This window comes from Haemorhous mexicanus, chromosome 1, assembly GCF_027477595.1.
Source record: "Haemorhous mexicanus isolate bHaeMex1 chromosome 1, bHaeMex1.pri, whole genome shotgun sequence".
NCBI lineage: Eukaryota > Metazoa > Chordata > Aves > Passeriformes > Fringillidae > Haemorhous > Haemorhous mexicanus.
Window position 1 is genome coordinate 9,241,975 of NC_082341.1, and position 24,692 is coordinate 9,266,666.

The window sequence follows — 24,692 nt, forward strand, 5'->3', positions numbered from 1 at the left end:
TTATTTAAAAGGTAATTTGAAGTTTATGACATTATTTCCCATCACATGGGAATTGCTATCATACTGAGGCACTTACTCTGTTTTTTATTTCCCAACATTTATTATCAAACTTATATGGCGGTCACATGCAGTATATAATGGAGAAGTAATATTGCTGCATGACAAAAACTGCCATAACCAAGATAAATATTCTGTAAATAATGTTGAGTTAAATGAGTTCAAAGTACTGCACCATGATCATCTGCAGTGAGCTTTTTATTTGACACACAATTGATAACCTTAAACAAACCATAAACAGTATTCTTGCAAACCCCCCAGTCCTCTTCACAATGAGGTTCTAAAATATTCCTAATACTTGACTGTCCACAAAGAGACGGGGAGAAGCATGAAGAGCAACTATTTCCTTAGGTACAAATAGATTTTGAATCCATACACTCCACTTGTGAATGAACCACTCTGCAGCATAAATGTAGCTTATCCACGTATAAAGAAGGGCATTACAAGACTCGCTGCACCTCCTTAATTGACAAAATTGAGAGCCAGTCTTGCCACCATGTCTTGTTAGGTGGGTCTCTGAACCTGAAGAGGTAAGAAACTCTAACTCTCAAACAAGGAAGCATCAAGTCTGTTCAGAAATGGAGCTCACAGATATCTGTCCAGGCTGGTTTGGAGTTGTGGCTTGCTTACCAGCAGAAGCGTTAGGCCATGTCACCAGCCAGTGACAGGAGCTGTGACTTCTGCCACGTGGCTTTGTGATGCACAGCAGCCATTGGTGTCACAGAAGGGCAAGGCAGCAAAAGAGAACTCAGAGAAATTTTTAGCGATCATCTACTGGAAAATCCACTTAAGGAAATTGGAAAATCCATTGAAGCTACACAGTTTACTGAAACATTTGGTTTTAGAGAGAAATATCTGTATATGCCCTGGTAAGGATTATGAGTATAGGTAACCACAGAACTAAAACCAGATGTAACTGAGTCTAATGGGTAATACTGATTTTTTTTTCCCCTTGCTTTATTTGCAAAAATGGAATTTGAGAACCTCAGGTGACAGTACAGGCAAGAGAGCAGACTGGAGCATCCCAGTTAAGACATGGCCAGCGTTCACCTCAGCCCTGCAGTCATTAAACACGAGCCATTCTACCTCAATGCTGCCTCCAGAGAGGATGCTGCAAACACTTAATGCAAATTCTCTAAGCAATACCTTCAGGTATTCCAAGTCCAGCCAGTGATGATGGCACATGAATCATTCTCTTCTAGCTGGTACCAGGAGTGTGATAAATGTTCACTCCAAAGCAAACGAAAATAGCTTCATATCTAAAACACTGCTCTTCTTTCCCAGCCACCGTCACCTCAGATCTGACTAACAGGAGATCTAGGATCTGAGGGAAATGTCAACTTTTCAGTTTATTTAGAAAAAGAAACATAATTTCATTACTATATATTAATGAAAATTATAGATTTTGTAACTGATCCTAAAATTTGCACAAAACCAAAAATTAGGCCCAGGAAATAGGACTAACATTTCCACACTTTAAAGAATTTTTTGTTTAGCAAATTAAAATAGAAATCACTTGAGTTAGTCCAGAAACAAGTGTGACAAAATTATTCTAGAATTAGCAAAATATAAGAGAGAATAAAGCTTTCCATGGATAATTACTAAGAAAATGCAGAGACACTAAACAAAGAAATTACTGTTTATTAAAAGTGATAGCTGAGTGTACACCAAGCCCTTCCAACCTGACCTGCCTAATATTCTATCAATCAAGAAACAAATCTGCTTAAGCAGGCATGATCACAAGAACACTGTGTTCATTTTATATGTGAAACGAATATATTTCACAGATATTTCAAATTAAAATGCTGACACTTAATTCTAAATTATTCAAGACTACACCTTTTAATAAAATGTATAATGCAGATTAAGAATATATGTAATCTATATGCTAGGTATGGACGAATAAGAGCTTTAATATGCCTTTTTTTTCTCCCCCCCACCTTTAATACATTTAATTCAACAGAAGTCTCATTCTCCTTTTCAAGAGGTATTATTCACAGGATGAGCTGAGGTCTGCACATACAGCCTGGATTTCACTGCTCTGCAATGGATGCAGTCATAACACAATAAGATTTAAAAAATGAAAAAAGAAGATAAGCTCTTTTTTTTAACAAATGTATCTAGGACTATAAACATCATTATTCTCTAACTAAATTTGCTTAGTGTTACTACAGGGTGGAGCTAAAGTCATTTGGCTGCCTTTGTTTTGCTCAGGTGTTACAAATTTGACTTTAACTTATTTACTCTATTTGTAGCTTTGGGGATAATTACAGCTTTATTACCATTTATTTTTGAGTTATTGAAACATACTTTCAAGCTTTACCTTGATTTGAACATACTTTTTGTCCAGGAATAAAAGAGCTGTTTACATACATGGAATATCTGCATGTATATTTTCTATCCTTCTTAGAAAAGGCAACTATATCTGATATCTGTGTCCCTTCAGAAAAGGGATAAAGGGATATATTGAAAAAATGATTGAGAGTAATATTTTGAAAGACACAGCATCAAACATATCATTACACATCCATACTCTGGACAATTCGTTTTTATCTAGACTTGTATGTGATGGATCTTGGGAGGAACAGAAACAAAAAAAAAAGAAAGAAAAAAGAAGAAAGCAAAATAAATTTCTTTCACTGTCAGTGCAGCCTTCATGTGTCCAGTTCAGTTCACTATCTGCCCTCTGGAACCACACTCTGTATATCTGAATACAACTCTGAACCTTGGGACAGGGGGGATTACTTTGCTTGATTTTTAAATGATCTAAAACCCAGGGATGCTATTTCTTTTTGAGAGCATCACAGCCAAATACAGGCTTGAGAATCATTCTCCTAACAAAACCTCAATTTTGATTGTGACCTGTGAAACCTAAAATTTCAATTATTTTAGCATTGTGTGTGTTTCCTGGTGATGACTCATGTCATGATTCCCCTTTCCCCAAAAAAGTCGAGGCCATGAAGAAAGGGAAAGGCAAAGAAAACATGGCTAACTTTAAATGAAAAATGACTTTTCCTTTTTTTAAAAAAATTTCTTTGCTTTCTTTGTTTTATTCCCTCTCTTTAAATTCAAACATTTGCACAGTATTATCCTACCAAATTGAATGAAAAGCCATCATGGTCTTGCCCACATCTTCAGGTGTCCAGCAGACATGAAAATTGCACAGAACCAAAGATCCTGCCTATGCAATACAGCTTGAGAAAATAGCTTTACTTTCATTCTTTCAGCAACCTCTCATCAATGATGAAGCAATCTGAATAGTCCAGAAGCTCCTGAAGGAAGCAGCTATCTCCTGCATGGCTCACATTGCCAAGGAAGACATGACAGCATAGGTCTGATGCTCTTTCTCTGAAATAATTATAATATTGCCCTGCAATCCATGCCAGGAAAGCACAGGTATCTTTGGGGATAATACTGCTTTCCAGAGGGTCAGTAAAATTTGAAGACCATGTTTAGGTTACTCGGCTGGGGAATGTTTTCCTATCAAAAACACAAAAGACCACTGACTGGGACTGCATGAGTATGACAGCTTAGAGCTTTTATTTCTAAAAGTTTTATGAAACAGATGTTGACTAAACAGGACTCCAGCCCCCTGGTCTTCACAAACAGGAGATACACAAAGAAGGGCAGTGATTCTTTAGACTGATTTGGAAGAGTATCTTCTCTGCATGATGACGTCATGGTAGCTTCCCAAAGAATTTAAAGAATTTAAAATTTCCTGGATGACTCCAAGGAAACCAGTGTCTGTTCCGAACAGGATATGTCTGCAAACTGTGTACCTGAAGTCACCTGAGATCTACTGGTGTAAAAGCACCCAGTTTTTTTCTCAGGTTGTCAGAGTTTTATTGGCCTTGCAGTTCAGACAATTGCAATTCTGGAAGTGATGGTATATCACATTGACCCACCTGCCACAAAAAAAAGTGGTTTTAACCAGTGCTGGTTTCTAAATTGCATTTCCCACATTTCAGCTGTGCCTGCATGTAATGTTTTACAAGTATATGAGTATATGGCACGTATGAATCTGGAAGAGGAAAGATTTCTTAAAGGAGTAACCAGAGAGATAAAAAAATAACATGCAAAACAAACTTCACCTTTGCCATGTTTTGTTCATCTTAACTAACTCTAATACATGCTCATGAGGGCACAGCTGCTCCTTAATATGAATTGGCACAGAAAATTCCCCACTAGCACAGTGAGAGCCACGGAGCACAGTGTGGGTCACAAATAAACCATAGCAACAATTGAATTAACCTGAAAGGCCACGCTGAACCACGTGTAAATCCATCGTGGATTTTGACTTTGTCTAACCCACCCAAAGCCTGACCAGCTTCCAGCAGATGCCAGTGCTCTTAAAGATAACTGCCACAAATGTTTCTTTTTTCACTCCCAGCATTTATAGTTGCCTGGGGCCCAAAGTAGGCAAAAAATGCAGTCCCAAGACAGCTGTAGTTTCTCAGGAAAGCTATACATTAAGGTTGTGTAGTCCACTATTTTATTGCCCTGCAGGACTGAAAATGGAAGATCATTTCTGCTAGAAATAAGAATTCCCAGCAGCCAGTAGGACTCAGTGAGCACTTCCAGCCTGGAGAGAAACAAAATAGCCACTGGTTTATGTCTAAAAATGTTACTCTACCCCACTGCAAAGACTAGTATTGCTTCTCCCTAAATCTGTGCAACTGCATTCATGGTAACAGTTTCTAAAAGCAGTCAGAGAAATGGGAAAAGAAATCCTAAAACTTCTAAAACCCCCAAATACTTTGTTTTTTTTCTCCACAGAAGGCAGACATATACCAGAGGTGATGCAAGGATAAAGGAAGTATTTACCAAAGATAGCCATCAGTGACAAACTTTTTTTTATAACATCATCTATCATGACAGTCAATATTGCCAGTCATTACCCTCTCCTGATTTGAAAACTAAACTCACTGCTTTTCACCCACTCTCCACTGAAAAAAATTAAATCCCTCATCAGCTCTGCTGGGAAGACCAAATGCAAATTTAGTGCACAAGTGTTAAAAAGGATCTATAAAGAACAAAATTGCTACTAAGTCACAGTAGGTTATTAAGAGCCAAATCTTTGGTAATACAGAGAAACCCTATTAAACTATGGGAACAAATAGTATGTATGAGTTTCCTCCCGTCTCTGAGAACAGACATTTTTTTCTATCACACATCACTAAAGTCTTCAAGGGTTAAAAAATGGTCAATATTTCTACACTTTCACTGTATTGGTGCCATAGAAAATACTGGACAAACTAACAGGGATTTAATAGTTGGTACTGATGGTCAGAGATACAGAGAGACTTCATATTTTGGAGAAGACAGCAACAGCAGGAAAAATGCACAATTTTTCTTGGGCTCTCCTGTGTCTCTCTGTACAGCTGGATCAGGGCTGTGCCCTGAGAGTGCCTGGCCAGAAGAGACCTGCAGTCCTCTCCACTGTCCCTGACCTGTCCCATGGCACCAGTTGTACTAAACACCCTGCAGCAGCAGCAGCAAGGGGTTAATATGTGTCTTCATTCAAATAAAAGGACTTGCCTGGCCATTCCTGAGGTTCTGCATTTTCTTTTCCCAACCCATACAAGCACAGGGGGTCACTACTCTCCCTTGGACCTCTCCACCAAGCACCAGTTTGTCTGCAAGATGCACCACAGGAACAGCACAGGAGGACAAGTTCTAAGTAGGCCCATTTCTTAAATGGTCACACTCATATCTGGATTATTTTAAGACCTGGGGCACGAAGCTACAGGCATCTCCTAAAACATTATTAGCTCTTTTATCACACAATTTTTTTATTTCATGTGGCTCCTTTGGTTTTTGAGATTCCTGCTATCAATGTGTGCATCAATGACATTCTGCAGAAAGTGTTGCTTGTTGCAGTTATATTCTGCTGACAGCTTCTCTTCTATTTTACATACTTAATATAACTGAAAATCTTTGTCCTGGTGGCCAAAGACAGAATAAAAGTTTCTCTCTTTCTTCAGTTTCTCATTTTACACTTTGTTTTTCTTTTCTACACTACTTCTTTTTATTGTTTTAGAAGAAATAATCTGTCTTTTCAATCTCTCTTCATATGAATTTTCCATGCCCTTAATCATTCTTGTCACCTTCTCCTTGCTCCCTCCATTTCTGCATTGTCCCTTTGGCAATGGAGTGACCAGCACTCACAGAAGCCTCGAGCACTGATTTATCCTTAATTAACTTCTAAAGCCCTCAAAGAAGCAAACAGAATTCTTAGCTAACAATGCCTGCAGAGCAATTGGGTTGACTCAGACCTCCAAAAAGAAGCTGAAATTTGGTACAGCTTGCTAGGCAACCCTTATGTATGTTTTAACTTCACACCCAAGTGCTTTCCCATGAGGATATCCAGGAACTGCAGTTCTTTATTTTGTTCTTGGGGGTCACAATACACAGAATTTACATGCTCAAATTCCCATGTTATTTGTTTTTACCACACAGTACAGAGGGAGATGTATGACATAATTTCTCTATATAATATAAATTTATATGTGTACATTGTTTTGCTTCCAACAATACATTGAGCTCTGTTACATTTCTCCTTCTATTTGACGTAAATAGCCAGCCACTGGCACCTTGTGCTGTGAGCCACTGCAGCAAAACCTCTTCCAGCAAATCACTCCATTTGAGGCATTTTTCTTTCCCAGAAAGCTAGAATGAACTAAAGTTGAGAAGCTGAAAAAAGTAAAATCCAAGTTTCTTTTCCCCATGCTGTCAGAAAGGCACCAACATAGCAAATTTTACCTTTTCATCTTTCCCTTGTTCTTTTCTAAGCAGTGGGGAAGATCAGCATGTCTCCACCATGGGAATATTCTCCCCAATACACTTCTGAAGACCAGGGGGGTGTTGAGAGCAGCAGTACCAGAAAATGGGTGGTGTTGGTCCTCAGGGCTCTAGTGCAGCCACCTCAAACCAGGCACCTCTGCTGCTGCCAGCAGGACCAAGGACAAGCCTCCAACCTGCATGGAGTGCATGGCTCCCCAACTCTTGATGAGGGGAAAAGAGTGATTGTAATCAGCCAAGCTAAGCATGTAATCCCAATACCAAAAGTGAGTTTTATCAGGATAATGTTGAGCTGTTCTCACTTTGGAGAGCAAGATCAGCCCTTTCTGAGATCTCTTGAGTGGCTGCCAGAACATGGTTCTGCAAAACAACAGCCATCCTATATAAAAGGAAAATGCTGGAATCATCAAGCCTGCAACTGTCAGCTAGACAGGAAAACAAAAACTGCACTGAAATTCAACAGGGTTTTATCTATATGAAAGATTAAAAATTTTAAAAAACAATTGCCCTGGTCAAAATCTGTGCTTGTTCAGAATGCAGTCATCCCAAACAACCATCAATAAAACATCACTCATTTGTCTTTAGCAGGAAGTACAGAAACTGGTCAACAAAGCTAGAGAAAACCTCATGGATTTTCTCCTTTGGATAAGCCACTTACACTAAATTTGATTTTCTCCCACTCAAAAGCTATTGTCTCTCATCCTCCAAATTAATTTTGTTTCTTTGAGGGATTTAACTTTTAGGAAAATCCTTTAACAGTCTCCCTTCTTCAGTCTTGGTTTGGTTGTTCACTGAGAATACAAGTGATAAAAACTGAAAGCTGCAAACCTGAACTGGAAGGAGAAGAGCTGCAGGAATGCCCCAACTGGATTAAGGTACAGGGGCAACACTGACAGCTTAGAACATGTCACAGCAAAAAAACCACAGAACAAAGAAGCCAGGTGAGCTGTCTCAGTCCTTTATCATGCCTTGCTGGTGTGCATTAAATCACTCAGATTATCTTTTACAGTTCTTTAAACCACTAGAAAAAATTTAGATTTGCTGTGCATGAAATTACAAGAGAAAGAAAATATCTTACATAGAAGGTGCCATCCCTGGAGCCAGAGCTTTTCTCTGTTGAGGGAAATGAAATTGGGCCTTTTGTTCAGCCAATACAAATCACATCCTCAGTGTCTGACTTGTTGTAGCTCAGCACACAGACCTTCCATGGATCTCCTTGCCCTCACATGTCACACACACTCATGAGGCTGTTTGGGATGTCACCTCTCACTTGTGCCCTTAAGAAGACTGGAGCAGCACAGCCCTAGGAGAGCTCCAGCCTGCTCTACCCAAACTTGTGCTATAGCTTACATCATAACAGATCAAGCAAAACTATCAGTCCACTCTGAATATTCCACTTGGCAATCCCTACAGGACTACAGGCAGAGGAAAGTGAAGGATTTGAGACTCACTTTTGTCCATCTGTCCCACAAAGCAGCCAAGTCCATGTGGGCTTGCAAAGTAAAACCTCATGTGGCTGCAGTCAGCCTCAAACCCTTCCCAAAGGTGAAGCACAAACAGTGCAGGAGGGACAGAGAGCTTGGAGGTGAGATGATGGAGGTCTGGGCAGGACACAGCCCTGCTCTGCCCACAGGGCCAAGCACAGCACAGCTTCCCTGCCCATGCGGAGGAGAAAGGAAGCAACACAGCATTCCTGTCCCTCTTCCCTTCCCCACCCTGTGAGACTGGTGTGCAGGAGGAACAGATGTACCAAGAAGAAAGCAGTAGGAAGAATGCTTTTATATACCTTACAGACTTCAGAGAATAAACTGCAACCTGTTCCTGCTCACAGGCAACATGGTCCTACAAGAACTGACGAACATCAGCTACCACAGTTCCTTATTTATACAGAATTATTTCTATTCCCTTTCAGAAGCCCTGGTATAAGATATATCCTGAAAAAAAACCCCAAAACATTCCAGTTAAAAACTTTTAAAGATGTATTTTTTTCCTTCTAGTGCAGCACTCTGGAGGAAAATGAAAGGATCAGCAAGCCAGATTGCAGTGTTAGCTGCTGAGCATTCAGAGAACATACAATAGAAGAATGTGTCAAATCTGAAATGTGATAACAGAGATGCTGCAAAAGAAAAAGGAAAATCCTAAAACAGAAAAAAGGTTAGAAGTGTGTAGGAAAGACAGGCCTGATTATCCTCTACATTACATGGGGGGAAAAAAAAAAAAGCCATTGAAGACAGTATAGTTATTCCAGAAAGAAATCGGGACACTTGAGATGATGTACGGCCTGGGACTGTAAATCAAATACTCTCCAGCCCATTAGGCAAGGCTGTGGTTATCTTTGGCTTCTTTATAACATACAGGCTCTAGGACATAATCAATTTACCAGGGGGAGACAATCCATTGTACTTATCCAGAACCAGCCCACGCTCAGCTGGCAAACAGCCTGTGGCACCACAGGGATGGGTGAAAGGAGCTCAGAAGCAGGAGCAGAATGCTCAGGAGCTGGAAACCTGGGAGCAAGAGCCTGGACCTTGGTGGTCCAGGACAGGAAGTTAGGGCAGATAAAGCAGAAGGAATTCTCACCCTCTAAAACCAGGTGGCTACAGCCAAATTATTAATAAAACTGTCTATTGAGTGAATTTTTCTTTGTTTGTGCTTACTCTGCTAAGAAACTGGGGAAAGCTGGGTGGCATGACCTGAAATGGTGCCAGGACCATTCAAAATATTTACTGGTTTAATTTACCAGGCGAGATGCAGCCTGCAAGTCCAGAGCACCTCCAGCACATTTTCTAAGAAATGCCTGTTTGGGTAAGGACTCTGGATTAGTAATTAAAATGAGTCACTAACTAAATTTTGCCTCCTACTATTTTTACTTAGCATTTTCTTACATCCTAGATACACAGAAATTATCTTGTGGGATGCCTGGGGCACGTTTGTCCTTGTTTCACTAAACACCAAGCTCAAGCATGGTACTTTTGAAAAATAAACAAAGTTGGCTAAGAGGAGAGGGTCAGCATCACCTTCTCTTTGCCACATTTTGCAGGAAAATGGACAATTACTTTAAAAAGACAGTTTTTAAATGAAAATGTAGACCTGCATGGCACCTTCTCATCCAAGCACTCCAGGATTTGCATATATGCTCATTTTCTTTCCACAACTGCAAAAAGCCTTTTCTCTCACCTGCTCACTCTAAGGTAAGGAGTATTTTACTCTGTGGTGTTGCTGCATTGCCACTGCTGCAGCTAGTCCACTTGAGGGCTAGTCCATTTCTCCAACACTGAGTAATTCACAGCAGTTATTCATGTAGACAGGAAAAGGCTGTAGAGAGCCATCAGTAAAAAGCCCAGCAGGTCCCTTTGCTATGGCCTGCCTGGTTCCCCCAGGGCTGCCCCTCGGCCAGGCTGGGTGTGCTGGAGCAGAGGGGCAGAGCAGGGACAGGAGGTGACAGGACAGCCCTGCTCCTTGAGACACCACAGGCTCAAATAAAAGAGTTCCCTCTGAAATCTCTGACATCAAGCTCCAGCCCTTAAGATGGGCTTTTCTTACTGAGTAGTATTTTGAAGTTGATTTTAAAGGCTGTATTAGCAAAGACATCCCTATTTATTTGCATCGTGATTTATTAGCAAGCAAGTTTGATAAATTTCTGATGATTTATAAATTCATACAGTATTTTGGAATGCTATTTTGAACACTGCTACCATTTAACTCAATTTTATGGCTACCACAGGAAGCAAGGTTGGTGAAAAGCAGAGTCCACTGCACCACAGGAATGGAGGATAGCTCCGAACGCTAATCAGATAAAAAACTGATTAAAAAGTTAAATCCAGATTTGTACACATCCTGTTTTGCTTCATTCTGCTTTGACTTGTCTGACTTCAAGGAAGTGTTTAAACACAAGGCAAACTCTTCTTCTAATCACCTTGAAGCACTCTCTTCTTCTCCTCTCCCAGAATCACTATGTGTGACTACTGTGAATTCTGTGTAGTCACACATATTTTGTACACTGTGAAAACTGTCTCACCTTAAAGTACAGTGGTTTATGTAACTACTGTATGTACAAAGTATCTGCAGGTTCCTGAGAATTTATTCTGAGACAAAATGCCAATCAAAGAGATACAAATTCGTTCACATAATACATAATAAGCAGACTTAAATGGACAAGAACACTCTTCTAACTCATATACCAGGCCATATATGCTTTATCACAAACAATTACAGCTTGTCCTATAGCTTTACATAGTCATGAGATGATTTCTTTTTGCCTCTTTAAATAAGGACACAGGAAAAGAAAAGATTAAAAATGCATTATGCCCTTTGTTTTCCCAGTAGAGAACACAAGCAAGCCCTTCACAGCATTCTGCCTTAAGGCAAAATTTTCATCTATCCAAAATCCCTACAAAATGTATTCCTTCTGAAATGTTTACTAAATACTCATGTACTGAATAACCTCATCCTCAGTGATATCTTTTGTGCTTAAGCATAGGAGGGTCCTTGAAAATTAAGTTTTATAAAGGTAGAAGGTAATACTTTATGGTAGAAATTATCCCATTTACCAGCTTCCCTTGGTACTAAGGGTGATGTTAATTGGAGTATTACTGAGAACTTGATAAATAAGAACAGCAAAATTTTCCTTTCCCCCTCCCCCCCATTTCACTTAGTCTACAAAATTCCAGTTTCTAAGGAGTTGACATACAGTATTTCTATAACATTAAGGTCTAATATTATAATAACAAGTTTGCTTTTGAAATTCAGTCTAGAGTGTAAAATATTAAGCCATATTAGAGGTAATGAGTTATCTGTATTTAAACACACAAACCATGCATGATGGTTAAGTAGAGGGTTTGTTTCCAGCAGATTCTTTCAGTTGGAGCCTTTTAAAATATTTGCAGCAAAATATTTATTGTAATTGTTGCAAATAGTGTGTTCTTAACATCCCTAATAAAAAATACCAGCAGGATCAAATCGGTAAGAGCATGGAGAAGTTCTTAGGGGCTTTGAATCCAGCAGGATAATGTAATTAATAAGACTGTATTTGACAAAGGAATATATAATTTATACATAATACAATACATGTAATAATGTAGAATTTAACATATAATTTACAATTATATGCCTGCCAAATCAAGTTAATTGGACAAGTTTTTAAAACAGCTGACGATGTAATCCATCTGCATGTAACCTCGAATACCTCAGGCAGTTTAAGAAAGAACTTCATTGTAAACTGTTTGGTCTTTTCCTCCCCACTTTTCAAAGGAAGTTCTTTTAGCTGAGATGAAGGAAAATTAAAAAGAATGTTATTGACATAAAATATTAAAAGGCAAGCTTGCTGAAGCCAGCTTCAGAGCATTTTAACTTTTGCCTTTTAATTCCATTATGGGCAAGGTTTTGCTGAGCATTATCAGTGATGCAGAAGACCATGCTCATAGGAAAGTTCTGCAGTGCAAAGTATAAAATATGTTGATGATTTAACGTGCACACCCCAGCATTCCCCACACAGGGGTCAAAAGCCAGGGTTCAGCTGGACTCACAAATACATCACCCTGAATCAAACAGAGCGTCCCTAAATCGCAGCAGCCACTACCACACACTCATTACATTAATAAATTGCTCGCTAATGGGAGCAGTGACAAGTAAGATGTGCACTTAGTGGCCCTGTGTGCTGCCTGCTCCTGATGACTGAATGCCCGTTTTTCTCTGGGTTATGTTCTAAAGTCTTCAAAGTGCATGAAGAAAATCTGCTCAGTGTTGTGAAATAAATCAAAGAGCGTCTGCTGAAAATTCCTAAAACGCTTCTGCCCTAATCTCCTGGACCAGAGAGTGGGCTTGCAGAATGCTAAACTTGCTTTTCAAAGAAGATCAAAGCAATGCCAGCAACAATTAAAAGCAGGGGTGCAGGTGCGCGCATGCGCGGGGGCTCCGCGGAGGCACCAAGAGCTTCTTTTTAGTCATCCCTGAATGCTAACGCTGACTTATCTAATCATTCCACGTGTGCTTTGAAAGGACAGGAGATGTGTTTGTGAGAGACACAAAACCTGCCCGCCTTTATGGATAAAACGTAACATTTTACAAGACACACTATTTCCATTAATTTTGAAAAGCTCCTAAGCTACTGTCTAATTAAACCAGCCTGTAATTTTGTTGTTTAGTGATTCAAAGATAAATGAAGTTTCAATTGTGCATCTATCCTTCCTCCTGTTACTTAGTCTTTCAATGGGCTTTCTCTACTTCACCACTTTGAGGGCCAGCTGCTTGCCTTATCCCAACACCTGAATAACCAGGTTCGGCAGCTTATCAGGAGCACTGCAGCAATTTAATTTGCCTGCTTCAACTTTTATCCAGTACTGGTTGTCCTGCCCTCTTCACACAGTTACACAAGAAATACTTGTGTTAGTAGCTAAGTGTGAGGGTGCTCGTGCCTGAGGGAGGGTGATGTTACATGACAAGTGCTACGCCTCCAGTATGGGGGGAGACTTAGCAGCCAACCTGCTATTTCCCTGATAATGTGGTTTGTCTGTTTTCCCCTTCTCAAGATGGCATTTCACTGCACAAACCAGAAAGGGAAGGAAAAAACTCCAAGCCCCACCAATAAACAGCCATGGGAAAAAACTCTTCCAAGTTCACAGGATAAGTAAGGAAGGAGTAAAACCCTGAATGAACTCCCCTGGCTAAACTAGGTTAGGATGAAAAATGTTTCTACTAAATGCTGAAAATTTAGGTCAGTCTTGTTTATGTGAAGATATAAACAACTGACATTTTGAGAAGCATGTGAATCGAAGTGATATTTCAGTGTTCTCTCTGAATCACACTGGGCCACCAGGCCCTTTCATACCAACCAATTTCTCCCCCTTCAAATAAAAAAAATAAAAATTTGAATTGTCATGTCATTTGTAAGCAGCAACACATTGGAGTACCCTGCTTCAAAGCCTAGTGGCAGCAGCCCTGATATATTTCATATTTTTAAAAAACATCGAGTTAACTGAGTGGCTACTTGGGAAACATATAACAGAGGACAACCAAGCAGTTACAGTTTTGAAAGCTGCCTGCCTCTTTCCTACCCCCATATTACACAAGTTACATCATTCCCCTACAAGTAACATGAGAAGATGAAAAAAGATAGCAGATGCCCTTCTGAGACCTAACTGATGTTATCCAAAAGATGCATCACACCAGATATCCATTACACTTAACACAGCTCAACGGAAGGTGATTCTGACAATGCAAATAGGGCTCAATCCTATTTCTCTCCAAATCCATGGGAATAGTTTATTATACAGAGACAGTGATTCATTTTCATAAAATTCTACTTAGCAGCATCAAAACTGCCTGAGCATTTTGTATGCCTATTCTAAGACTTCCTACTGCTGCTATTGAAACAAATGGCAGAATTCCCATTTACTTCCATGGGTGCAGAGCCAAGCTCTTAGAAACCTTTGTTTTTAAGGAAAAACATTTTTCCTCCCACTCATGAGCACAGTTCTCCTGAAAACCCAGTGGAACTGTTTAAGAAGTCAGGTGGTTAGGACCAGGCCCAGAGGTCAGGAACAAAGAATATTAATACAGTCTTGCTATTGAAAAACTGAGCAGCAACCTCGAAGCAGTGTTGTTGTTTTCAAAACAGAAAATGTCACTCCCAGATTTAAATGTGAAGATTTTAGAATATATATAAATCTGTGAAGAAAAAAGGAAGCACATATTTCATTTAATGTCTGGATTACAGATTCTTATTAAACAAACCGAGCTCATTATAAAATCAATATCAACCACTACACTCCCAGGAGAAATGGCAAAAAAGGTCACTCCAAGAAATTCAAACAATTTTCCTGCTGGAAGGGCACGATTTTAATTACAGATACTATTAATTAGAGTTGTCAGTAGGAAGATTGTCCTGTTAATTATCAGAAATTCAGTTTCAAGTGTGGTTTTGGAACCTGGAGGGCTTTTCAAAAAAATTAAGAATTCCTGTATTCACAATTAATGGAAGAAAAAGCCTACCTATTGCTTCTGTGCCTTAAATAAGCCAACAGCAAGTCACCTATTAAAATCAAACAAAAATATTTATGGGCACAGTCTCACTGGCCAACAAAAATTACAAACTACTGTTTTGTTCACACTTTATCCCAGAGAACACTCGGGTTTTTTTGTCTACAGGAAATGTTCTTGCTCTCACAGAGTCTTGCTTTGGAAGTCATTAAATGCAAAGATGTGATCCAATGATTTTTTTTTTAAAAGTAAACATTTCTTTAAAAGTGAAAGCCAAAACCATTCCTGAAGATACTAATTGTTACAGAAACATTCATATTTCCTATTCTGTACTTAATTCTCTCTAGACCCAACCTATGGAAATATACTTAATGCATTACATCTTTAATACCTAAGAGGTACAGACAGATCCAAACTTTGTGAGGAAATATGAGTTTATTCCCATAATACTCTCAGCTGCCAATTTAAATCTATCTCAGCTCCAGGATACAGAAAGGCCAGAATGTCTGATCCTAAGCAGAACAAGAAAGTAAAATAAAACTTGACAAAAAAGTGCTGTTAGCGAGGCCCTGTGGGTGCACAATAGACAGAGATACTACAGAGACAATGTTTACACATTCTCAGATTCTTTTTCCTGGTCACACTCCAAATATTTTTGGGTAGCAGACCAAGGATGTCTGGTATATGACCATAACACATGCACTACCACACCAATAACACACCAAGAAATAAGTGCCTTATGATCTAAAACAAACTTCAGGAAGATGCAGTCTCTCTCCACTCAACACTTTTGAAACTGAAAGAGAAAGCTCAGAGGTTTCTGATTTATTTCCGAGAAGCTGAGTGCAGTCCTCCAGCATTACTGGGTACACATCTGCTATCATTGTTCTCCTAGAACCAGTCCTCCTGGTTTACTTCCCATCTATCAGCATTAGATTTCATTTTATCTGAATAATGGCAGAAGGTGGCAACAGATCGGGTCAAAGGCTCTTTTCATATCAGACCCTGAAGAAGTCGATTACTCAAAAAGAGAGACATCTCCAGATAACCGTGCAATCCATTCCTCATAAATGTTAAAGATTTTTCGTTATTAATAGTGGCAGGGGTGACAGATTATGGATATTAATGTTATTTTTCTGAGAATTTCAATGGCAAGGGCTGGGATTTTTTTTTTTTTTATGTTTCTAATTAGGCACGAATTTACAGCCGCTACCAGAATAGCCAAGATTAATACCCAGTAGTAAAAAGCTGCTACACCGAATCCGCGGGACTATGAATGGAACGGGGGCGGGGGGGGAAGCGTCGGAAACAAACCCACCCCCGCGACTCCCAACGCGAGAAGGGCCCTCCCGGGGGTCTGCCGGGCAGCGGGGCAGGGCCGGAGGAGGAGAGCTTGGTCCTTACCTGGTAAGCAGCGGGCGCATCGGAGCCGGCGTCAGCCCCCAGGGCCGAGAGCTTCTCCTTCAGGCGGTGGTGGGCGCGGTGGCGGAGGCAGTAGGCGACCCCCGACGCCGCCAGGACCCCGGCGATGCAGGCGAGGGAGAGGAGGGTGAGGAGGAGGAATTTCGCGGACTGTGCCTCTTCCCCGCGCTGCGCGAGCGGCGGGACGTTGCTTTTCTGCAGGGAAGGAGAGAGAAGCAGCGCCTGAGTTGCGCGGTCACGGAGCAGCGCGGAGGGGGGATCCCGTCGGGGGGACCACCCGGCAGCCCTAACTTTCGGCCGGGGAGGGAGGCAAACGGAGGGGCAGGGACAGGACCGCTACCGTGCCCTCCCCTCCGGCGGCTCGCACTTAACTACCGAGAGGCGGAGGCGGACCCGCTGGATGCGCGCAAGCACCGCGGAGCGCCCCGCGGCTCCGCGCCCCGCTCGCACCGCATCGAGGGCCGGGGGCTGCGAGGGGCGCAGCAAGGGAAAATCCGGTACTGTTTTTTTCTTAGTGAAAAATAAAACACAGGGGAAAAAAAAAAAAAAAGTAGGTGGCGATCCTTCCTTTTGTCTGTTGTAGAGGGAAGCGGCTTAAAAAAACCCCGATAGTTCCAAACTCCTCCAGATTACTATTATTTTTGCAGCAATAGGAGAGAATCCTTCTAGTGCATTTCACTTGTCTCCATGTGCTAAAAAGTTGTACAATAATTTCCCCTCATTAGCTTCATTATAACCTATATTAGCAACAATTAAAAACGCAACATGAAAATGAAAAGACCAGGCGCGCAAATTGCAGCAAGACTCATTTGGCCTGCATTCCCCCTTTCACAATTACCAGGGAAATGAATTGAAAAGCACGCCCCTGCCTCAGTCCTGGTTGCTACAAGACGAGAACAATTAGCAAACTCCTTTCCACCACCTAATTTCGCGTGGTAACAAAATGGATTTTTCCCCATGAATGCCTAGCCGGCCTATTCATTATCTCTCCTCTATTAGTAATTTTCTGCTCCGTATTCAGCTAGCCAGCTCTTAATTTCCTCCTGTCTTGCAGTGTACACAGTGGCTCTTATGTCAGGCCCGGTCCATTTTTATCTTGTAATCATAAAGGCCACCAAAGCAATTATCGCTGGTCTTGACTGTAAAAGCTTGTCATTAATTAGCCTCCTTGCCTTCAGTGCTGCGGATTAGCCGGGGCTGAGGCTGAGTTAATGGAAATGCAGGTTCAGTCAGACTCCCGGATTTTCTTGCCTGGATGCGCCGCGCGGAGGAGGATCGCCGGTCCGTGCGCCCCGGCGGGGCGCCGGGGGGCGGGCACAGGGCTCGCCGCGGCCACCGGCCATGTGCCGTCCGCGCAGCCACCGCCGCGCCCGCCGCCTCCCCTCCCCTGCACGGCAGCCGGCCCCTCCTCCAAATCCCAACAGCCACCAGGAGGAGGGGGCTGCACCCCCACCCCACCCCGCCCCAGCCGCTGGGGGGATTCGGGGCCGCCCCCTCGCCACCGCCCCCGCGGCCCCAGCCGGGCACCTGCCCCGGGGGGAGCGCGCCCGGGCCGGGGGCACCGGGAGGGGCAGCACCGACGGCGGCCGCCGCGGTCTCGCTGCTCCCGCCGCCTCGGCCCCGGGGGGGTAAAGGGCTGCTGCGCTCTGCCGTTAGCATCTCCCTGAAAGGCCCCGTCCCCCCGGGGCCAAGGGTCGCAATCTGCATCTCAATAGGCGGCTCCCGCCGAAGTGCCGGCGCCCCCTCGCCGAGCGCTGCGCCCTGAGACGTTAATCCTTGTCGCCGCGGTGTTTGCCCCCCATCAGCCAGGCAGGGACAAGCCCCGCTCCGCCGGAGTACCCCACGGGCCGGCCCCGCTCATCGGGCGGCTCGGGCCGCCTCGACCCCCGGGTGGGCTCAGGGGCACCGATGGGAGGAAAGAGGCTGGCGGGCAGTTTCGGGCACTGCTCCTGAGCCTTACTTCTCTGCTATCTCTACCACGGTTTTAAACGATTTCTGTACTTCGCGTGCCGTGTGACAGAGCCGCACCAAGCACACGGGGAAAGGGCTATGCGAGAGAAACGATGACAATGATGCTGACGAAGTGCTGTCAAAAGCTCCGAGTAAACATGCAGAAGAGAAAGGGCGGCAGGCTCTTTCTCCCACTGGAGTTAAAGCTATTTTAGATGTTCCTTCCAACTTCGCCAGGCAGTTTTCCCCGCAAAGCCGGGGCTGCCGTCCCCAGAGCTAGCTGCCCTTGACAAAAGAATTGCTCGAAGAGCCCCCCCCGCCCAAAGTTTTAGCGTTCAGCTGCCCTCGGGAGCCTGAAGCACGGGGAAGAGTTAGAAACCTTCCGTGGGGCGTTCGGCGTTGCTTACATCTCGGCAAGCGTCTGCCCTGGGGGAGTCTGTGTAGCCCTGTCCCCTGTGATACACTTCTAGCAAGCGAGGGCTTGCAAAGCCCCTGCACATCCAGGGGGAGCGGCGCCCACGCCTGCCCCGACCCCCGTGCCCCGGGAGGAGATAGAGGCCCCGCGGCGGGAGGGCAGGGGCCAAGGGCCAAGGGGCACGGCCGCTCCCCGCTGCCCGGTGGCGCCCGCCACGTCGGATCCGCCGAAGGGGAAGGGAGGGGGCTCTGCCGCGGGGCCGCCGGCCCTTCTCCCATCCCTTTCCTCCCTCCCGCCTCACGGGGAGCAGCTCCAAAGCCGCTGCCGTCGGGGCCCGGAAGACTCCGCTCTCCCCTCCCTGCCTGCGGGGGGCTGGTGCTTCGGGCCACCTCGGCCAGCCCCCACGCCGCCCCCGGGAGGGACTAGCGGCTGATGTCCCCTGCGCCATCCCGCAGGAAGCGCCGGGTGCGGCCGACGGCAAAGTGCCATCGCCCGGCTCCCGCTCCAACTCCGGGCCGCGCATTGGCGGCGTCCCTGGACCCCGGGCTGGGGACACCCGAAACCAGAGAGGGCTGCCCGGTCCCCCAAGTGTGTCCCATCAGGACACAGCCCGCACTGTCCCCAAGGCAGCTGGAGGAAACCGCTGCCCTTTCATCCTGCTCGATGCCTGACCAAACATCACATTATGAAACGGGTAAAAATTAATCCGACGTGTTAGTTACCAGCTCCCTCCCTCCTCCCGCCTCTCCCCCCAGCCGCCCACGCTGCCTCTAACCAAGAGCACAGATTTCCCTACCTCGCCTAACCCCCTGATTCTTCCCTGCAATAAGGCCCCAGCCTGAAACGGAGCCCAGGGTTAATTAGAGGCGTCCTGTCAGCCTTGACTTGAAATTGAAAGAAAAGTGTTTAAATATTTATGAATTTGACATTTACAGTCGGATGTCTTTTAAAGCAGAACACCTCTCCCTGTGCTGGTTGGGGCTGCCGTGGTGCGTGTGTGCCATGGTGCGTGTGCCTGGGGTGGAAGAGGAACAATAGCTATTGCATAACAAGAAAAACAAATTACCTCCCCACCCAAGGCTTAACAAATAAATAGACCACATTAATTACACTCAAATAAATATTAAACTCAGCTACACGTAAGTATGCATTTTTTAAACTTCACGTAACAGAATATATTGACATTCCTCTGAATGATTTTCTTCTTTGAAAAGTGTGGAGTATCAATGAAGTCCCAATGAAGGAAAAACAACTAATTCCTAAATGAATGGCTTAGAAAGGGAATCTGAAGGAAGAGGCTTTGGAGGTGTTCATCCAGCCTTGCTTTGAAACAGCCCGACCTAGCTTAAATGCTAGAAAGCAAAGAACAACAGCACACCTAACACACACAGTATTTACTTGAAGTACACTGTTTCTGTGAGGGTCTGTGGGTTTTTTAAGGGGAAAGAAAATTCTTAGTGTCTGATCTCATGTAGGCTTTCCCGGTCCCTCGACAGAGCACATTTTATATACACCCAAAAGTGAGTCATTAACTAGAGCAGCCATAACACTGGAGTCACAAATCACTGTTCTAATCAAAGAGCAGCGTCCCGTTCCGCGGTGTCATCCCATGATGCAGCAGAACAGTCGACATTTCAAACGAATCCCAGGCAAATGTCAGTAAATATTTAATGTACGCTTTCATGTAAATAAGTTCTCACACCTATGCTGGAAGTGTTGGAGAAAGTCTTTGTAAGAGCAGAGAGGAGCTCCCCATGCAGTGATGTGGAAGCTCACCATCCAGATGCCTCAGCAGAATTACACTTCAGTATTTACTTTAGGACATAGGGCATGATTCTGGTCCTTGCAAAATTCTAACTGAAGTTGAGGTTTTGTTTTGCTTCATAAATTTAAAAAGATTTCAAACACAGTTTGCCAGTTACTGCACCTGACCACTCTTCCAGTTAGCAATGGAAAAATCACTACAATTAATTTTTAAACAACTCAACATTATTATTTTTCCGCAATTTTTGCACGCTTTGATTCTTACATTTATATTACACAGCTTTGTTTCTGAACAATAACAAAAAATTGAAGATTTCTTAGTAAATATGGGCAAAAAAAGGAACTTCAGAATATGATTTGTTTCAAAATATTAGAATGTTAAGAAACTCAAGAGGTGCTATTTTTAATTTGGAATTCACTATAGAATCTAATAAATGAGAGAAGTGAGGCGGAAATAATCATGTATTAATTCTGTGCATTACAAAATCTTTTCAGAAGCTATTATCAGAGCAAGAGGCATTGTGGTTTGGATTCAGGGTGGGAGAAATCCTTTGTGCAACTGAAAGCTATTGTTCCTCTGTGCAGATGAAATTGTACTTGCAAATATGCCATTCAAGGAGGGAAAAAAGTACCTAGGCAGAAAAAAAGAATTCTACAAGAAAATCATTAGTCTTAAAAATAAACTTCTCTAAAATAAGTTTTGGTTCATTGTTTGTTTGTTTTCTAAGGAATATCGTGTGTTAACAGTTGCAGCTACTGACATTACATGAAATTATAAAGGATATGCCTATTATTTCCTTATATAGAAAGCATGAAGAAAGGGATGTGTGTGGGTGTGTATATATATATAATGTGTGTGTCTGTGTTCATATGTATGTATACACACATCCCTGTATGTCTGCTCATTTATATAAATCTAAACTTAAATTCACTTCTAGTAATTTCCCTCTCCCAGAGGTTATCTGAGACATAGGTTGATATACTCTGCTGGTTAAGTTTTGATAGGTTACTAGAAAACCAGAGAAACACTTTACGTCAGGAGGAGGCTGGCTACCATAATCTGTCCACAGGAAAGCTACAGAGAAGATTTTTTTACCTTTCATAAAGTAAGAAAACAAAACAGAAGGAACAGCAGCATCTCTCCCAGTTTTGGTAGCTGTGCCTCCTCCCCTACTGTGCTCTCAGTCAGGTTAGGCTGGGGCAGCAGGGCCTGGGGATGTTCACCTTTTGTGCATGTAACACCCCTTGAGTTCAGCTCTGCACTCCCAAGCTGTTTGGTCCAGGCTACTTGTTGGTGTTTTAAATACTATCTTTGGAGTTACTGAGAGATTTCTAGGGCCGTTGCCTTCTGACTCCCTGCTCACACCCCCTCCTTCTCTCTCCAGAAAGCTCACCTGATGCCAGGATCACTTTCAGCAAATGTCAGTTCATCACCTGAAAGGAGGTCAATTTAATGCTTTTACTCGGGAGGATGAAATCGGATGGGAAGGTACTTTTTGCTGCTTTTAGGGGTCGGAAAGATTAGACAAATCAACAAACACAAAAGGCAGATGGATTTCTGGGAACTGCAGCTTATTCAAATCACTGAGAAAGGTCACTGCAAAAGCCACAGATCTATTCATCTGTAGGGGTACAATGATCTTTCCACAACCTTCAACACCACAAAGCACTCTGGAGCGTCTCTATACCTTTTAGTAGGATTAATACCATGAACAATGACTGAATACAATCAAGAATTCACTGAGTTCAAAGATCCCTTGATCAATGGTAGATATTTTCTTCTGGCTTCCTAAAGGCAAACAGAAGTGAAGTTTCTGGTTAGAGTTACAAGAAATTAGAGCTATTATTCTGAATCCCACTACAAGGTGGTACTGAAATGACAGAATGTCCAAGCACTCCGAAGAAGTTTGTGGCATGGATGGAGTAAGGTTGTGAAAGAGGAAATTCAATGAGCTTCAAGATGTTCGTGAGCATCTGGGTATTTTTTAAAGTCAGCAGTTAGGTAAAAGAGTAAAGCACAAAAGCCTACAGCATCACTGAGACAGTGTAGGGATTAACACACAACTCAGGAAACCGGACAGCCACATCCATGCCTGTGGAAGAGGTAGGTGAGTCGGAGGCGGAGGAGCGCGGCCCATCCTGTCCGAAGCCGCACAGAGCACCTCTGAGGTGGCAGCAAGAAGAGGAGGGCGCGGAGACGGTGAAGAAACCACGGTGAAGAAACTTCGATCCCCGTCTCTAAGGACTCGGGGGCAGTTAGGGCAAAGCAGCAGAATGGGTGCACCAGGGAGCAGGTTTTCCTCCGCAGCCCAGGCTTTGTTAGCCAGAGTAAAACCGCGAAAGAGAGGGACTCGGCAGGTCTAAGTCACAGAGTGTCAGAGCCCGAGCCAAGAGGTCGGTCAGCGATAGCCGAGTTTAATCAAATATCTTCAGCTAGCAAGAGAAACACGAGCCGCAGTGCCAGCGCTGATCTAATGCTGATGCTGAAGGCACATAATTCAGGGATTAGATAAGGCGCCCTTACAGCCGAGTGCCAGCAAACGAGCCGGCTCTCGGTTATGCTGGCGAGCGCCGGCGGATCCGTCGGCGGAGCAGCCGCCCCGTCTCGCAGGGAGCTGGGTCGGGTCCCTCAGCCGTCCCCGCCCGGGGACGGGGCTCCACGGCCGCACGCCCGCAGCCACCGCGGGGTCCCGTCCTCGGGCCCCGAGCCGGGAACACGTCCTCGCCCCGCCGGGCCCGCTGCCCCCTCCGCCCGCGCCTGTTCGACGGCCCCGCGCCGCGGGCATCCGCGGGGCTGCGCTCGGCCGGGGGCGCGCTGGGCTCTGGCGGCCGCGCGGAGGCGAAACGAGCCCTCCGTCCGCCCGCGCTGCTCCGCCGAGACCCGGCCCGGCCCCGACCGGCGGCGGACGGCGGCAGCGACTGCCCCATCCCCGCCGGCCCCGCTCCCACGCCGCTCACAAGGCTCTCCCGAGTCCCGGCCGGACCGCCTCGAGAGACGCGGTCGCTCCCCCCACCCCGTCCTCCGCCGCATGTACCTGCTGCCGGCGTGTCGGGACGGGCCCCTCTCTGCGAGGTGTCGGCGCACCTCGGCAGGCTCTAGCAATCCTCCTCCGGTGCCAAAACTTCCCCCTTTCCCTCCCCGCCCCTCCTCAGCGCAGACAAAGGCGGCAGCCAGCACAATCGCCCCTCGCAGCCCGCAGCCGCCTCCCGGCGCGGTGCGGCGGGGGCAGGCGGCGGCCCCGGGCGGCCCGGTGGTCCCCGCGGGGCGCGGGCGGAGGATGCCAGCGCGCCCCGGCGCTGCCCTCCTTATATCGGGCTGCTCGCAGCCCCTGCCGGCTGCCGCACATGGCCCATCCACCGGTTGCTATAGCGATGCCTCCCCTCCACATGTTGCTGGCAGCAATTGGCTAAGAAGGTCTGGGCTGTGCAGAAACCCTTCGCCGGAGTGCGGCGATGAATGGACACGGGCTGTGTCACTCATTTGGAAAAGCTGTTTGGGGTTTCTGTTGTGGATGTGCGGGGCTTTTTGTGTGGTGGTTTTTTTTTTTTTTCCTTTTGGTTGATTTTTTACGCGCGCCCTCCCCCATCTTTTTCTTTTTATTTTCCTTTTTTTTTTTTTTTGGTGTCTCTCTTGCAAGATGGAAGTAGAGGGTAGAACAATGACAGAAAGCCAAAAATAAAATCAAACAAGGACAGCAAGGAAAAGCTACAAATCATTTGCATCACAATACGGCAAAGGAGACCACAACGCTTCTTCCTGAAAAGATTTTCCTCAAAAAAAAAAAAAAAAAAAATTCTAGACATTGCCAAGCAAAGAAGATCCGAACTTTCTCCCCTCTCATCCTGGTTCTCCAAATGACACACCAAATTAGGAAGGAGAAGTGTGTTCCGACCAGCCCCGGGACAGTAACGAAGTCCAGTTCGATAAATAGCGACAGGCACTGCTCGGGTGAGCGGGGCCGTGCCGTGCCCGGCGCTGCGCACCCGTAACTCCCAGGCAGAGCCACGCTCCCGCGCAGGGGCCCGGGGCAGCACCGACCCTTGTAACGAGACGGACCCTGCAGTCTTCCCCATCTCCTCAAATTCCCGCATGCCGCCGGCAAACACGCTGCACCACCCTCCCCTCCCCCCCATCCAGCATCTGCCCACGAAGTGCCCCGGCTGCGGGAGCGGGACAGGAGCAGGCGGGAGCGGCAGGGGGGCTGCCGGGGGCGGGCGGCAGGTCCCTTCCATCTCCCTTTCCCCGCAGGTGGACAGCCCTCCTGCTTCCTTGTCCCCATTGTTTCCCGCTGTCACTGCGGCTGGG

At 44.8% G+C, this 24,692-nt stretch overlaps 1 protein-coding gene across 1 annotated transcript in view; it reads right to left on the minus strand.

Moving 5' to 3' along the window:
- The window catches only part of PTPRN2 (protein tyrosine phosphatase receptor type N2), a 634,616-nt gene that overhangs the window by 89,716 nt on the left and 520,208 nt on the right, over positions 1-24,692 (minus strand). Inside the window, exon 13 of the mRNA XM_059839742.1 lies at positions 16,240-16,452. Within this exon, the coding sequence (XP_059695725.1) occupies positions 16,240-16,452 (213 nt within the window). The remainder of the gene's footprint in view (positions 1-16,239; positions 16,453-24,692) is intronic.